General features: G+C 46.2%; 1 protein-coding gene across 1 annotated transcript; it reads right to left on the bottom strand.

The window, feature by feature from the left end:
- Positions 1 to 502: 502 nt before the first annotated feature.
- On the bottom strand, positions 503 to 14047 carry fzr1b (fizzy/cell division cycle 20 related 1b). Its single transcript, XM_060928755.1, has 15 exons — positions 13842 to 14047; positions 10228 to 10358; positions 10023 to 10124; positions 9885 to 9948; positions 9577 to 9704; positions 9403 to 9485; positions 9193 to 9298; positions 5754 to 5831; positions 5604 to 5669; positions 5155 to 5257; positions 4881 to 5062; positions 4558 to 4791; positions 4370 to 4474; positions 4199 to 4291; positions 503 to 862 (listed from the first exon to the last, which is right to left on the bottom strand). Exons 2-15 carry the CDS (start codon positions 10300 to 10302, stop codon positions 821 to 823), a joined length of 1461 nt encoding a protein of 486 aa, XP_060784738.1. The 5' UTR covers positions 10303 to 10358; positions 13842 to 14047; the 3' UTR covers positions 503 to 820.
- Between the last annotated feature and the right edge of the window lie 1609 nt (positions 14048 to 15656).

The raw sequence follows: 15656 nt of genomic DNA, 5'->3' as shown, positions 1-15656 counted from the left end.
CTTCAGCTCTGACAGTGCGTCTGGCTGTAAGACAAATTAAAAAAAAAAGTGTACAGTATAGTAACAATTAAACGACAGATACTTGTTTGACGGATGCGCCACAGAATGTCTTTATTTAACAAAGCAGAAAGAAGTTTTCTGTAAGGAGACGTCTAGTTCACATTGACGGAAGGAGTCTTCAGTATCAACACAATTTAATATTGCTTGTAGGTCTGTTGCAAAAAAACTTATTGTATAGTTTTACACAGAATTTAATGAAAAGATGACCCTCGATTCCAAAATGTGCAACTGTGTCATATAATTTTCCTATAAATCAGTGCAAATGTGAGGTTTATTATTCGAAGAACCAAACATGGGTAGGAAATTAAAAGTAAAGAACTGGGGGATTTCAGACAACTCGTGGTATAAAAACTAGCTTTATAAGTAAACAAGTAAACATTTGATTGCACATCACTGGGCAGTGTGAAGATCACAACTCTGAATCACAAAAATAACCAACAAATTTTCATAAACTACTAACAGAGATCCTGCAGTAGTGTGTTTATTTCCATACGGTCATCTGTGGAATAACGAGATCCAGTTTGCATTTGCACGTACAAAATAATGGACCGAAGGCATGTCGATAAGCCGTTTCTCTCTACTTACATTACAGCACGTCCTTTCGGACTTTCACATGATACGGTAATAAGAAAGTCAGGACGATAACAAACGGGCTCGCTCATCGGGTGCGGGTTTGAAACGAAGACGCTGTGGAGAGGACGGAGATACGTCGGGTTTTCTCGGAGAAAAAAAGTCACAAGTCCTCCTCTGTCCTCAGACACTACCGTATCCTGGTGAACAGATTCAACACTGACTTGGATTCCTGAAATAGCAAGACAAGAACGTCAGCCGTTTGAGTATTACCCATAATGCACCACAGTGTGAGAAATGCCAAGAAATCGGCTTATGGCCGGTTGCGCGTGGTATGAATTTGCGCAAACACGGAAAGAGATTAAACATGGCTGAATGGAACAGATCAGTGGGGTCATTTATGTACAGGGGCCACGCTGCTAACTCGGTTAAATGAAATGATTCGGCAGAAGGGCGCCCAAAAGCGTCTCAATATTATATATATATGTGTGACGCCTCACCGAATCCAGGGACGCATGTCGGCCGAAACGAATCCGAGATAATCGCAAAAGAAGCATTTTTTTTCAAAATTTGTGATTTTTGTTTTTTTCCATCATGTGCAAGTTGAGATCTTGAAGAATGCAATCAGTATTTCAAATAATAGATTGCTTTGTTGGAAAAGCATACATTTTTTGTTGCAAATTGTCTCGTTTTTGTCAGGACTGTAGCCTGCTGGGGGGTGTGGGTAAATTACCATATGGGCCATTCACATGATGATTTAAGTCTTTTGTTGTTGTTTTTTTTTTCGCGTATCAGCTGTATGATACGAGCTGAGCTCGTGGCTACTTAAGCTGCATACAGGCGTGTGATTTCACTATGGAATGAGCAAGCTAAACAGAGCGCAGAGGAGCTGAAACACCGCGAAGCAAACAGACACACGGTTTTTACATCGGAGATAACCATTTCTAGCAAAAAAAACCCAACCAAAAGGAAGCTAGGACTACATTCCATCGGAGGCATTGGTGTGTGCAAGGCGCCGTTTCTCTTTCTGATGGGGTGAGTTTATTAATCTAAGGCTGTGTGGTTATTTTTGCATGTAACGGAGAGTGTTGTGGTTTGGTTAAGCCTAGGTCACAACCGGACGTACGATTTTTTGGCCGTGTGATTTTTGGCGTTTCCCCAAATCGCTGCGGTTTTTTTTTTTGCTCGTGGAGAAAGACGCGCGTTGGCCGTAAGTTTGTCTTGCAACCTGAAAAAAACGTAAGCGCCCGTAGAGTTTGTTTGACATGACAAAGAACCTCTGCGGCCGGTCTGCGGCTCGAAAATCAGCACGTCACACGCGCGCTCTCGTGCGTTTCATGCGCGCCCTCCGTGCGTTTCTTGCGTTTTTTGCGTGTAGACCGGCCGTAGGAGCACGTACGGTACGGCCGGTTGTGACCGAGGCTTTACATGAAACTAGCGTTGTGTTAGTTGTGTCATCATCGTGCTATCTTTCTTTCTTTCTTACGGTGTGAGTAATTTTTCAACCACAAAACGTTAAAGTATACTTTAGGACTTATTTATGTACTTCATAATTGTGTTGGGCATACTTTGCATGGAAGGAAAATTGACGTGGTGATCTTTGTTTACATGAAAGTAGCATCGTGCTAGCTCGTAGGGGGTAGGGCTTTCCTTAATGTCATGCAGATGAGCAGCATTATGTGCCCGCCCTGCACCCAGAGTAGCTGAGATGGAAAACTTTGAGGGCGATTTTCTCCCTTTCCTGTTTTAAGAGGTATACACTTTCAAAAGGCCACACATTCTTCAAATATTGTCAGATCTCCACATGGAAGGCATCACTGGAAAGCTTAGAAACTGTACTTTCTGAATCTGTCAATAACTCAAAATGCCCCCGGGCCGACATGTGTCCCTGGATTCTGGATTTGGGCACACTATATATACACACAACCCCGATTCCAAAAAAGTTGGGACAAAGTACAAATCGTAAATAAAAACGGAATGCAATGATGTGGAAGTTTCAAAATTCCATATTTTATTCAGAATAGAACATAGATGACATATCAAATGTTTAAACTGAGAAAATGTATCATTTAAAGAGAAAAATTAGGTGATTTTAAATTTCATGACAACAACACATCTCAAAAAAGTTGGGACAAGGCCATGTTTCCCACTGTGAGACATCCCCTTTTCTCTTTACAACAGTCTGTAAACGTCTGGGGACTGAGGAGACAAGTTGCTCAAGTTTAGGGATAGGAATGTTAACCCATTCTTGTCTAATGTAGGATTCTAGTTGCTCAACTGTCTTAGGTCTTTTTTGTCGTATCTTCCGTTTTATGATGCGCCAAATGTTTTCTATGGATGAAAGATCTGGACTGCAGGCTGGCCAGTTCAGTACCCGGACCCTTCTTCTACGCAGCCATGATGCTGTAATTGATGCAGTATGTGGTTTGGCATTGTCATGTTGGAAAATGCAAGGTCTTCTCTGAAAGAGACGTCGTCTGGATGGGAGCATATGTTGCTCTAGAACCTGGATATACCTTTCGGCATTGATGGTGTCTTTCCAGATGTGTAAGCTGCCCATGCCACACGCACTAATGCAACCCCATACCATCAGAGATGCAGGCTTCTGAACTGAGCGCCGATAACAACTCGGGTCGTCCTTCTCCTCTTTAGTCCGAATGACACGGCGTCCCTGATTTCCATAAAGAACTTCAAATTTTGATTTGTCTGACCACAGAACAGTTTTCCACTTTGCCACAGTCCATTTTAAATGAGCCTTGGCCCAGAGAAGACGTCTGCGCTTCTGGATCGTGTTTAGATACGGCTTCTTCTTTGAACTATAGAGTTTTAGCTGGCAACGGCGGATGGCACGGTGAATTGTGTTCACAGATAATGTTCTCTGGAAATATTCCTGAGCCCATTTTGTGATTTCCAATACAGAAGCATGCCTGTATGTGATGCAGTGCCGTCTAAGGGCCCGAAGATCACGGGCACCCGGTATGGTTTTCCGGCCTTGACCCTTACGCACAGAGATTCTTCCAGATTCTCTGAATCTTTTGATGATATTATGCACTGTAGATGATGATATGTTCAAACTCTTTGCAATTTTACACTGTCGAACTCCTTTCTGATATTGCTCCACTATTTGTCGGTGCAGAATTAGGGGGATTGGTGATCCTCTTCCCATCTTTACTTCTGAGAGCCGCTGCCACTCCAAGATGCTCTTTTTATACCCAGTCATGTTAATGACCTATTGCCAATTGACCTAATGAGTTGCAATTTGGTCCTCCAGCTGTTCCTTTTTTGTCCCTTTAACTTTTCCAGCCTCTTATTGCCCCTGTCCCAACTTTTTTGAGATGTGTTGCTGTCATGAAATTTCAAATGAGCCAATATTTGGCATGAAATTTCAAAATGTCTCACTTTCGACATTTGATATGTTGTCTATGTTCTATTTTGAATACAATATCAGTTTTTGAGATTTGTAAATTATTGCATTCCGTTTTTATTTACAATTTGTACTTTGTCCCAACTTTTTTGGAATCGGGGTTGTATATATAAACAAACAACTGTGTGTGTCTCTCTCTCTAACCTTAGTGCAGCGTGTTTTGCTGAAGACGTTCCAGAACCTGAGTGTCTCGTCTCCTGCTCCCGTCACTATAGCCTCGCCGTCTGGAGACACAGCCTGGTGAAGACACACACAGGGTTTAATCGCATGTGATCAAACAAATTGAGTTGCACACTGAGTAAAGTTCCCGCTTACCAAGTAGAGCACACGGTACGAGTGTCCGGTCAGCTTGGCCACCTGTGTGAGTGACGGATATTTCCACACCAGGATCTGGTTTTGTGAGTAGCCGTGTGTGCTGACCTGCAAGACACCAGCAGGGTGTGTAAGATGCTTGCTATATGTCCTAAACGACTCACTTGGCTCGTGTGTGTGTGTTCTCTCACCAGCTCGTTGGCGTGTTTGGACCAGGCCAGGTTGCAGACCTGTGAGCCGGTGTCTGTGCTCTGCAGCGCCTGTCCCGTGAGCGTGTTCCAGAAGCGCAGGCAGCGGTCGGCCGTGCCTCCTCCGGACGCCAGCAGGCCGTGCTGATGGGGCGACCAAGCGATGGCCTTCACCGCCGCTAAATGCTCGCTGTATTGCTGCACAGGCACCAGGCTCGAGCTGTTCCACACCAGCAGCTATACAAGGCACAAAAGCACTGTTCTACCAGGTGCAGCATGACCTCATCGATACAATATGACTACTTTCAATCGCACCGCATCCTCACCTTGTTGTCATTGCCTCCTGAGGCGAGATGCTGGTGGTCAGGGGACCACTTGAGGCCGCAGACTTCCTGTCTGTGACCCTGCAGCCTCCTCTCGGCGGCAGGCGGCGCCCGGACATCCCTCTGCAGGATCACCCTGTCCCTGCTGCCCGAGGACAGCTGCTCGCCGTTCCACGCTAACGCTCCTGAGACACAACGTAACAAACCAGTTAACGCGTTTATAAATTTGCCTTCTTAACCCTAACTCGTCCAATCAAAGCAAAGCGTTAATACTAACCGACACGAGCCGAGTGACCTTCCAAGCTGGTTAACTTCCTCCCTCCGGCTGCGTCCCATATCTGCACAAAGCCTTTATGGGTTCCTACCGCGACCAAACTTCCCTTCAGACAAGAAGGCATTACGATATGACGCAACATAAGCAGTAATGGTCACTAGATATGATACAGATACGTCATCCGCGGACTACAAGCTGCTAAATACAATCTGCAATTATTTTCTCCCCCCAAGTCGCATTAATTCTTAAATTCTTTATTCGTATAAAGAAATCAATAACGTTTAATGCTAAAACATTTGGAGTCAGTCATGAAGAGACCGACTCCAAATGTTGCGTTCACGATTATACTCGGGAGTGCACCTTTCCAATAACTGTGCGTAGTAAAAATGCTACGCTAAGATGCAATATTGCTTTGAAAGTCTGGAAAATGCTTGAAAGAACCCAGAACTCACTCTCTCATTCCAGCAGACTGAAGTCACAGAGTCTCCATCTACAGACAAATCACACAACCTTGTCACCTGTGGACAAGATCGACACACAATGACTACTGGCTGATAAATCAGCAGCCCGAAAATTTATTACTGCAATGTTCTTTAACACACCTGACTGGTACAGGCGCTCCACAGGTACACACAAGCACCAAGACCGACACTGAGCAGGTTTCCAGCTGACCAGTCTACCTGTTAAACACCAAAGAATATTGTACATGTTAATCCTTCAGTTTCACGCCATCAACCCGGATTTACACGGACCATCATTTTGCAACAATGGTTAAATACGCACAAAGTCCAAGCCGGAAGGTGCAGGAGTTATATACAGAAACGCTGCTGAAGGATATTTGACATTGAAGATGCTACATAATACAGCTATAGTGATTATCAAGCAGCAGTTCAGGGTCCTGACCAGTGACCCCAGATTACAGGCAGCCTAGTTTCAGGACCAAGGACAGTGACAGCATGACTGCTCCAATCAGTGGACAAAACAACTATAAATGTGTATTCTAATATAAATTACGTCATGTTTAGCCAGGATTCCCAACTGAGTCTGACAATTTGAGAGCTGAATGCAAGGAACGTGCACTTTAATCTCTCAGGTTGATCAGGTTCTGCCAAATCAGAGTCAGTGTAATATTTTTTTTGACTCAAAATGGAGCCTGCTACTGTAGGCGTGTACAGTAAATAATTTAAATCTGAATGGTGCCAATGCCACTGACGGAGGCAAGGCCTCGAAACCAGTCGGCCTCAGCGGCAGAGGCGTGGCCTCGAAATAGGTCAGCCTCAGCAGCGCAGGCGTGGCCTCAGCAGCGCAGGCGTGGCCTCGAAACAGGTCAGCCTCAGCAGCGCAGGCGTGGCCTCAGCAGCAGAGGCGTGGCCTCGAAACAGGTTGGCCTCAGCAGCGGAGGCGTGGCCTCGAGACCAGTCGGCTTCAGCGGCAGAGGCGTGGCCTCGAAACCAGTCGGCTTCAGCAGCAGAGGCATGGCCTCGAAAACAGTCGGTGGCAGAGGCGTGGCCTCGAAACCAGTCAGCTTCAGCGGCAGAGGCGTGGCCTCAAAACCAGTCGGCCTCAGCAGCTCAGGCATGGCCTCGAAACCAGTCGAGCTTCAGCAGCACAGGTGTGGCCTCGAAACCAGTTGAGCTTCAGCGGCGCAGGCGTGGCCTCGAAACCAGTCGGCTTCAGCGGCAGAGGCGTGGCCTCGAAACCAGTCGGCCTCAGCAGCGAAGACGTGGCCTCGAAACCAGTCGAGCTTCAGCGGCACAGGTGTGGCCTCGAAACCAGTCGAGCTTCAGCGGCACAGGCGTGGCCTCAGCGGCGCAGGCATGGCCTCGTGACCAGTTGGCCTCAGCGGCAGAGGCGTGGCCTCGAAACCAGTCGGCCTCAGCAGCGCAGACGTGGCCTCGAAACCAGTCGAGCTTCAGCGGCACAGGTGTGGCCTCGAAACCAGTCGAGCTTCAGCGGCACAGGCGTGGCCTCAGCGGCGCAGGCATGGCCTCGTGACCAGTCGGCCTCAGAGGCAGAGGCGTGGTCTCGAAACCAGTCGGCCTCAGCAGCGCAGACGTGGCCTCGAAACCAGTCGAGCTTCAGCGGCACAGGTGTGGCCTCGAAACCAGTCGAGCTTCAGCGGCACAGGTGTGGCCTCGAAACCAGTCGAGCTTCAGCGGCACAGGCGTGGCCTCAGCGGCACAGGCGTGGCCTCGTGACCAGTCGGCCTCAGCGGCAGAGGCGTGGCCTCGAAACCAGTTGAGCTTCAGCGGCACAGGCGTGGCCTCAGCGGCGCAGGCATGGCCTCGAAACCAGTCGAGCTTCAGCGGCACAGGTGTGGCCTCGAAACCAGTCGAGCTTCAGCGGCACAGGCGTGGCCTCAGCGGCACAGGCGTGGCCTCGTGACCAGTCGGCCTCAGCGGCAGAGGCGTGGCCTCGAAACCAGTTGAGCTTCAGCGGCACAGGCGTGGCCTCAGCGGCGCAGGCATGGCCTCGTGACCAGTCGGCCTCAGCGGCAGAGGCGTGGCCTCGAAACCAGTCGGCCTCAGCAGCGCAGACGTGGCCTCGAAACCAGTCAAGCTTCAGCGGCACAGGTGTGGCCTCGAAACCAGTCGAGCTTCAGCAGCACAGGTGTGGCCTCGAAACCAGTCGAGCTTCAGCGGCACAGGTGTGGCCTCAAAACCAGTCGAGCTTCAGCGGCAGAGGCGTGGCCTCGAAACCAGTCAGCTTTAGCGGCGCAGGTGTGGCCTTGAAACCAGTCAGCCTCAGCGGTGCAGGCGTGGCCTCAGTGGCGCAGGCATGGCCTCGTGACCAGTCGGCCTCAGCGGCAGAGGCGTGGCCTCGAAACCAGTTGGCCTCAGCGGCGCAGGCGTGGCCTCAAAACCAGTCACAATGATCTTCCATAAATTTTTTTCATTTCCGTTGCAGTGTATTGCCTGTGTTAAAGGTCCCCTTGCATCATTTTTTCATTAATTGTGCGGTGGCCTCTAGCATGAATGAATGCCTTGTGAGCCGGTTTCGGTGAAAAAAATGCTGTGGATCTCCTGTTTCAGGCTGTTCTAGTTTGGTGGAGGAGTGGGTGGCGGGAGAACGACAGGATTTCAGCTCTTACTCATTAATATTCATGACATGTAAACGTGTTACCTCTGATTGGCTAACAGCACTGTGACGCTACCTCCAGTGAGTCCGAACAAGCGGATGTGGGTGTCTTTGTAAAAACTGTTTCGATTGGCTATTATGGTCTCGACATCGATGTTTTGACCAATAACAATGTAGATGTGGCAGCGGGGGCGTGGCCGAGCGGCAGTCTGACGGGAATTAACGTGTGTTTGTGTGTCTTCCCCAGTGACCGCGCCCTGTAAGAGGACAGGGAGAGCAGAGGAAGGGAGCTCTCTCCCCAACCAGAACGCTTGTGTGTATGTGTGCGTGCGCGAGTCATTCATTCATTCATTCATTCATTTATTTATTTATTTAATTGAATACTCCCTGCGGCAGCGGCTCTCATCAAGGCACGGAGCGGAGCTCGCCTCAGGGGGTGTGGGGGGAAATAACGTCCCCTGGCTGGGAGCTGACGGGCCCTGGCAGCACTGGTTCGTTCGGGAGAGGGCAGGGGTCGCTGGCTGCCAAGTCTGGGGAGGCTGGGACCTCCCCTGCCCGAGTTACGAGCGTGCAAAGTCGGGCTGGAGCCGCCGTTGAAACGAAACTGATGAATTACGTCTCTCTCCTCGTGCTTTCTTCCCGTGGGCGGTCGCAAGCCAAGGTGGGCGAGGCCACGAATACTAATTTTCGAAGTGACGTAACTTCGTATGGCTTTTTCTGATCCGCTCGTTTTTCCGACTGTTTTCTTTCATAAGCTAATACATGCATATGCAACTCGGAGTGAACTATGGTATTTCAAAAAAGCGCCAGTATTAAACGTTTTTGGTGGAAGGGCACCTTTAAATGCTTTTCAATAACTGTCATGCAAGTTACTGCATCATTCGACTTCCTCAAAAACAATAACGGATAATAAACCCTATTAAACGCGACACTTCTCTGGAACACTCTGGAATACGTGTGTACCAGGTTAAGGTAGAAGTCATCCTGCAGCTCCGGTGCATCCAGAACCTTGAAGGGGATTTTGGAGATCTTTCGTGCTGGCTTTCTTGGCGACCGCAACAGCTTATGACTGCACACACACACACAAAAACACACACACACACACACCACTGAGACCCATGTGGACATGTGAAGCAGTGTGAGAGAGGAAATGAGGAGCACATCCCTGTCTACCTTTTGTTGCTGAGGGGCGAGAGGGAATAGGGTGAGATTTCATTGCCGCTGTCAAAAGGCACTCTCTTTGTGTGAATTGTGTACTAGAAGAGACACAAAAAAAGAAAATCAGGCTACCTTTGCCTCCAACATAAACAGAGTGATAAACACACCTTTGCTGTGGGAGGGACTCACCCTGAAGAGGCTGTGTATGTCCTGGGAGAGGATGGCGTGCCGTCGGTCGTCTGTGTGAGGGTCGGGTACGGTCTCGATGCCTGCTCCCAGGAGCTCGTTCCGCAGCAGAGCAGCGTAGGCCACTGCGTCTGTACGGATATACGGATTAGAGACCTCGATACATTCTTTTAGGAATCCTACAATGAAAATAAATTACTGAGCCTGTGACAAATCATCATATAATAGGATAAGAGCTGCCCTTTCTATACTCGTTTTAACAAACACATCATGCATTTTAAGCACAGGAAAGGTCCAACAACAAACTTTACCCTTTCCAGTGTCTGCACTGGTGTCCTTCGAGCGCTGATTCTGGTTAGGGGACCAGCAGTTTTCCTGCAAAATCAATAAATAAGTAAGTGAGGCGCCATTCGGAGGGAAAATAAAGCCTCAAATAAAGTGTGACTCACATTAGCGTAATGGAAGTTGATGCTCCAGTTGCTTCCTGCACGAGTGGGTATGAATCTGTCGCCTGACTTGACACTGACTGGACTGCATGCGGCAAAGCCAGACTGCAGGGGGAACGAAACGACAGACACACCGTTTCCTTCACATTACGAAGCTGAATCATAATAATCTATACCGGATTAAGATAATTTTACTCGTGTTCCTCACCTTAGAAACATGACCATCGGGCAGGTTCTGATGGTTGATCTGCCTGAGGAGGCGTCTCTCATAGTCCTGGTCCATTTCCAGTCTGTCTCTGCCTCAGGCTGCACTCGCAGCTCCACCCACGTCTTCCATCCCTGGACAAAATCATGAGGAAAAAAAAAAACCTTTTCACAATATTTACGGACATTTCCACATGCACACGTTTTGCAGTTTTGCGCATTCATCTGAGCTTGTGGACTGAATGTGTTTATCCAACACTGCACTGACATTTAAGCCCACAGGTATTTATTCAACACCAAGTGTTCATCCGACTCTAAAGATGCGCAGTGGCTCTAAACATGTTCATCTTTCTCTAAAGGTGTTTCTTCCGATGCTGCTGATGTTAATCAGACTCTAAAAGGTTCTTGTACGAATCTAAACATATTCATTTGAACCTGCAGGTGTTGATCTGCCCTTAAACTTATTCACCTGTCTCTGAAGATGTTCATCCAACTCGAAAACATGTCATCGGACTCTAAGTGAGTTCATCCACACTAAAAGGTGCACATTTAGCACTGCAGGTGTTTATCTGAATCTAAAAATGTTCACCTGACTTTAAGTGTTGATTCTGCACTACAGGTGCTCATCTGAATCGAAAGGTGTTCATCCGCCATTGCAGGTGTTTACCTGAATCTTAAAGGTGTTCCTCTTAAACTAAAGATGGCCATCTGGCACTGCAGGTGTTTACCTGAATCTAAAAAGGTGTTCATCCAGCACTGCAGGTGTTTGCCTGATTTTAAAAAGGTATTCAGCTGAATCTAAAAAGGTGTTCATCCGGCACTGCAGGTGTTTATCTGAATCTAAAGGCGTTCATCCGGCACTGCAGGTGTTTACCTAAATCTAAAAAGGTGTTCATCCAGCACTGCAGGTGTTTACCTGACTCTAAAAAGGTGTTCAGCTGAATTTAAAGGTGTTCATCTGGTACTGCAGGTGTTTACCTGAATCTAAAAAGATGATGTTCATCCGGCACTGTAGGTGTTTACTTGAATCTAAAAGGTGTTTATCCGGCACTGTAGGTGTTTACCTGACTCTAAAAAGGTGTTCATCCGGCACTGCAGGTGTTTGCCTGATTTTAAAAAGGTATTCACCTGAATCTAAAAAGGTGTTCATCCAGCACTGAAGGTGTTTACCTGAATCTAAAGGTGTTCATCCAACTCTAAAAAGGTGTTCACCTGAATCTAAAAAGGTGTTCATCCAGCACTGCAGGTGCTTATCTGAATCTAAAAGGTGTTCATCCGGCACTGTAGGTGTTTACCTGACTCTAAAGGTGTTCATCCGGCACTGGAGGTGTTTACCTGACTCTAAAAAGGTGTTCATCACGCACTGCAGGTGTTTTACCTGAATCTAAAAAGGTGTTCATCCGGCACTGAAGGTGTTTACCTGACTCTAAAAAGGTGTTCATCCGGCACTGTAGGTGTTTACCTGAATCTAAAGGTGTTCATCCAACTCTAAAAAGGTGTTCATCTGGCACTGCAGGTGTTTGCCTGACTCTAAAAAGGTGTTCATCCGGCACTGTAGGTGTTTACCTGAATCTAAAGGTGTTCATCCGACTCTAAAAAGGTGTTCACCTGAATCTAAAAAGGTGTTCATCCAGCACTGCAGGTGCTTATCTGAATTTAAAAAGGTGTTCACCCGGCACTGTAGGTGTTTACCTGACTCTAAAAAGGTGTTCATCAGGCACTGCAGGTGTTTTACCTGAATCTAAAGGTGTTCATCTGGCACTACAGCTTTTATCCTGAATCTAAAAGGTGTTCATCCGGCACTGCAGGTGTTTATCTGAATCTAAAAGGTGTTCATCCGGCACTGTAGGTGTTTACCTGAATCTAAAGGTGTTCATCCGGCACTATAGGTGTTTACCTGACTCTAAAAAGGTGTTCATCACGCACTGCAGGTGTTTTACCTGAATCTAAAAAGGTGTACATCCGGCACTGGAGGTGTTTACCTGACTCTAAAAAGGTATTCACCTGAATCTAAAAAGGTGTTCATCCAGCACTGTAGGTGTTTACCTGAATCTAAAGGTGTTCATCCAACTCTAAAAAAGTGTTCACCTGAATCTAAAAAGGTGTTCATCCAGCACTGCAGGTGCTTATCTGAATTTAAAAGGTGTTCATCAGGCACTGCAGGTGTTTTACCTGAATCTAAAGGTGTTCGGCTTTTATCCTGAATCTAAAAGGTGTTCATCCGGCACTGTAGGTGGTTATCTGACTCTAAAAAAGGTGTTCACCTCAATCTAAAAAGTTATACATCCGGCACTGCAGGTGTTTACCTGAATCTAAAAGGTGTTCATCTGACACTGTAGGTGTTTACCTGACTCTAAAAAGGTGTTCATCAGGCACTGCAGGTGTTTTACCTGAATCTAAAGGTGTTCATCTGGCACTACAGCTTTTATCCTGAATCTAAAAGGTGTTCATCCAGCACTGCAGGTGTTTATCTGAATCTAAAGGTGTTCATCCGACACTGCCGGTGTTTATCTGACTCTAAAAAGGTGTTCACCTGAATCTAAAAGGTGTTCATCTGGCACTGTGTTTTACCTGAATCTAAAGGTGTTCAACTGGCACTACAGGTGTTTATCTGAATCTAAAAGGTGTTCATCTGGCACTGTAGGTGTTTACCTGAATCTAAAAAAGGTGTTCATCAGGCACTGCAGGTGTTTTACCTGACTCTAAAAAGGTGTTCATCTGGCACTACAGCTTTTATCCTGAATCTAAAAGGTGTTCATCTGGCACTGTAGGTGTTTATCTGACTCTAAAAAGGTGTTCATCCAGCACTGCAGGTGTTTATCTGAATCTAAAGGTGTTCATCCGACTCTAAAAAGGTGTTCACCTGAATCTCAAAGGTGTTCATCTGGCACTACAGCTTTTATCCTGAATCTAAAAGGTGTTCATCCAGCACTGGTGTTTACCTGACTCTAAAAAAGGTGTTCAGCTCAATCTAAAAAGTTGTACATCCAGCACTGCAGGTGTTTACCTGAATCTAAAGGTGTTCATCCGACACTACAGCTTTTATCCTGAATCTAAAGGTTCTTATTTGGCACTGCCAGGTATTTTTTTTTAATCTATCTAAAGGTGTTCATTCTGCACTGCAGGTGTTTATCTGACCCTGCATGTGCTGATATGAGTTTTCAGATGTTCGCCTTTCTCAAAAGTAGTGGATCTGTCTCCAGTGGTGTTCATCTAACGTCTAGCCTAAAGCTGCTCATTCAACTCAAGGTTCTAAACCCCTGATATCCTAAAGTTACATTCCACAGTACAGGTGTTTAACCAACACCATCAACAGGAAGATTTCTAATCAGTTTTCTGTTTTAAAGCCACACATGGACTGGACACAGTTGCCATGGAAGCTGCCTGACAATCAATAACGTATCGCAAGCACGACTAGCATTAGCAATAACAGAAAGAACCAAAAAAAATACTAAAACGCACCAATCTAGTTCTCTAGAACACTTCAGACGAGTTATTTGATCAGTGTTAGCTGTAAAATAAAAGCTGACATTATCCTTGCGTGAAGCCAGACAGTAAAACAGAGGTTAGAAGATCAGCCAGTGTCCTCCTCATGCTAACTACAGATAGCAACCTTACCTGGTTGGCTGCTCATGAAACCCAGTTATGGGGCATTTTGTGTATCCGGCCTCTCTGTTATCATTTTTTCAAGATGCATGTGCTGACAAAGGTGCAGGAAACCACCGTTTTTTTGTGTGTTTAGCCGTGGATCGGATTTGTAATCAGCTTTGCAGTAAACCGAGTCAAACTGAGTGTTTACGTTTCTGTCAAGATGGCGGAGCAATCAGCTGCGACGCTTTATTTTTTTACGCACCGGTATTCCGAAAGACACGCCTCCAGCATGCGTCCGCTCAAAGCCGTAGCGTAGATTGTTCGGAATGCGGGTGGAGAAACAAACAAGCAGATTACAGAAATAAGCTCTAGGGGGCGCTCTAATTATGTCTGTACATAGGTTTTCAAATGTTCCTATTTCCAAAAAGTTTAATATAACATCTGTTTAACTTATAACGTGAAAGTAAGGTTAATAATAAACTTAGATTCAGTTTTACTCAAATTAGGGTGGTGCAAAAATGAGTACACCCCACAACATCTAGTACTTTGTATGGCCTCCATGATTTTTAATCACAGCACCGAGTCTTCTAGGCATGGAACGAACAAGTTGGCGACATTTTGCAACATCAATCTTTTTCCATACTCGGCCACTGAATCACTTTCACCCTGTTCTTCTTCAGAAATCCAACAGATGTGTGTTGGAAAAGTGCACGACGACCAAGGGCACGGAGCGATGGTAGCATCTTCTCTTTCAGTATCGAGCAATACGTCTGTGAATTCATGATGCCGTCAATGAAATGCAGCCCCACATAAGGACACTGCCACCACCATGTTTCACTGTAGGCACCAGTGAAACCTTTGCGACGCCATCAGTTCCAAAAACATTCATCTTGGTCTCATCACTCCAGAGTATAGAGTCCCAGTAGTCTTCATCTTTGTCAGCATGGGCCCTGGCAAACTCTAGGCGGGCTTTTTTGTGCCTGGGCTTCTTTCGTGGACGGCATCCGTGCATGCCGTTCCTCTGCAGCGTACGCCGTATTGTGTCACAGGAAATAGTCACCCCAGTTTGGCTTTCTACTTCTTTAGATAACTGCAGTGAACTTGCATGCCGATTTTCTTCGACCCTTCTCATCAGAAGACGCTCCTGTCGAGGTGTTAACTTCCGTGGACGACCTGGACGTCTCTGTGAGATGGTTGCAGTTCCATCTTTCTGAAATTTTTGGACCACTTTTGCGACAGTATTCTGACTGATAAGTAAAGCTTTGCTGATCTTCTTGCAGCCTTCACCTTTGTGGTGGAAAGCAATTATTTTCTTTGGGGAATTCTGAAGAGACGAGTTGAGCATCAGTCACTAAAAGAGGTCGTTGTTGAAGAATGGAAAAAGATTGATGTTGCAAAATGTCGCCAACTTGTTCATTCCATGCCTAGAAGACTCGGTGCCGTCATTAAAAATCATGGCGGCCATACAAAGTACTAGATGGAGGAGTTTTTGTTGTGGGGTGTACTCATTTTTGCACCACCCTAATTTGAGTAAAACTGAAAAATGTGTAATCTAAGTTACATTATTAACCTTACTTTCACGTTATAAGTTAAACAGATGTTCTATTAAACATTTTGGAAATTGTGTTCATTGAGATATTGTTTAAAATGTTACTTTTCAAAGGGGGTGTACTCATTTACGCTGAGCACTGTAGATAGATAGATAGATAGATAGATAGATAGATAGATAGATAGAAGTTTATTGATCCCTTTGGGAGGGTTCCCTCAGGGAAATTAAAATTCCAGCAGCATCATTACAGGATAAACAGAGAATAAAAAATAAAGAAAACTTCTAGATAAATT

Source organism: Neoarius graeffei, chromosome 1 (assembly GCF_027579695.1).
Source record: "Neoarius graeffei isolate fNeoGra1 chromosome 1, fNeoGra1.pri, whole genome shotgun sequence".
Classification (NCBI taxonomy): Eukaryota; Metazoa; Chordata; class Actinopteri; order Siluriformes; family Ariidae; genus Neoarius; species Neoarius graeffei.
This window is presented reverse-complemented; position numbering and strand designations above follow the sequence as displayed.

Excerpts from the sequence above, each read along its gene's own strand:
- fzr1b (XM_060928755.1), bottom strand. The coding sequence starts at position 10,302 with ATGGACCAGGACTATGAGAGACGCCTCCTCAGGCAGATCAACCATCAG. Across the intron at positions 5,063-5,154 it reads AGGTCACTCGGCTCGTGTCG|GAGCGTTAGCGTGGAACGGC; the intron begins GTTAGTATTAAC and ends GTTGTGTCTCAG. Across the intron at positions 4,792-4,880 it reads CAGGAGGCAATGACAACAAG|CTGCTGGTGTGGAACAGCTC; the intron begins GTGAGGATGCGG and ends TGCCTTGTATAG.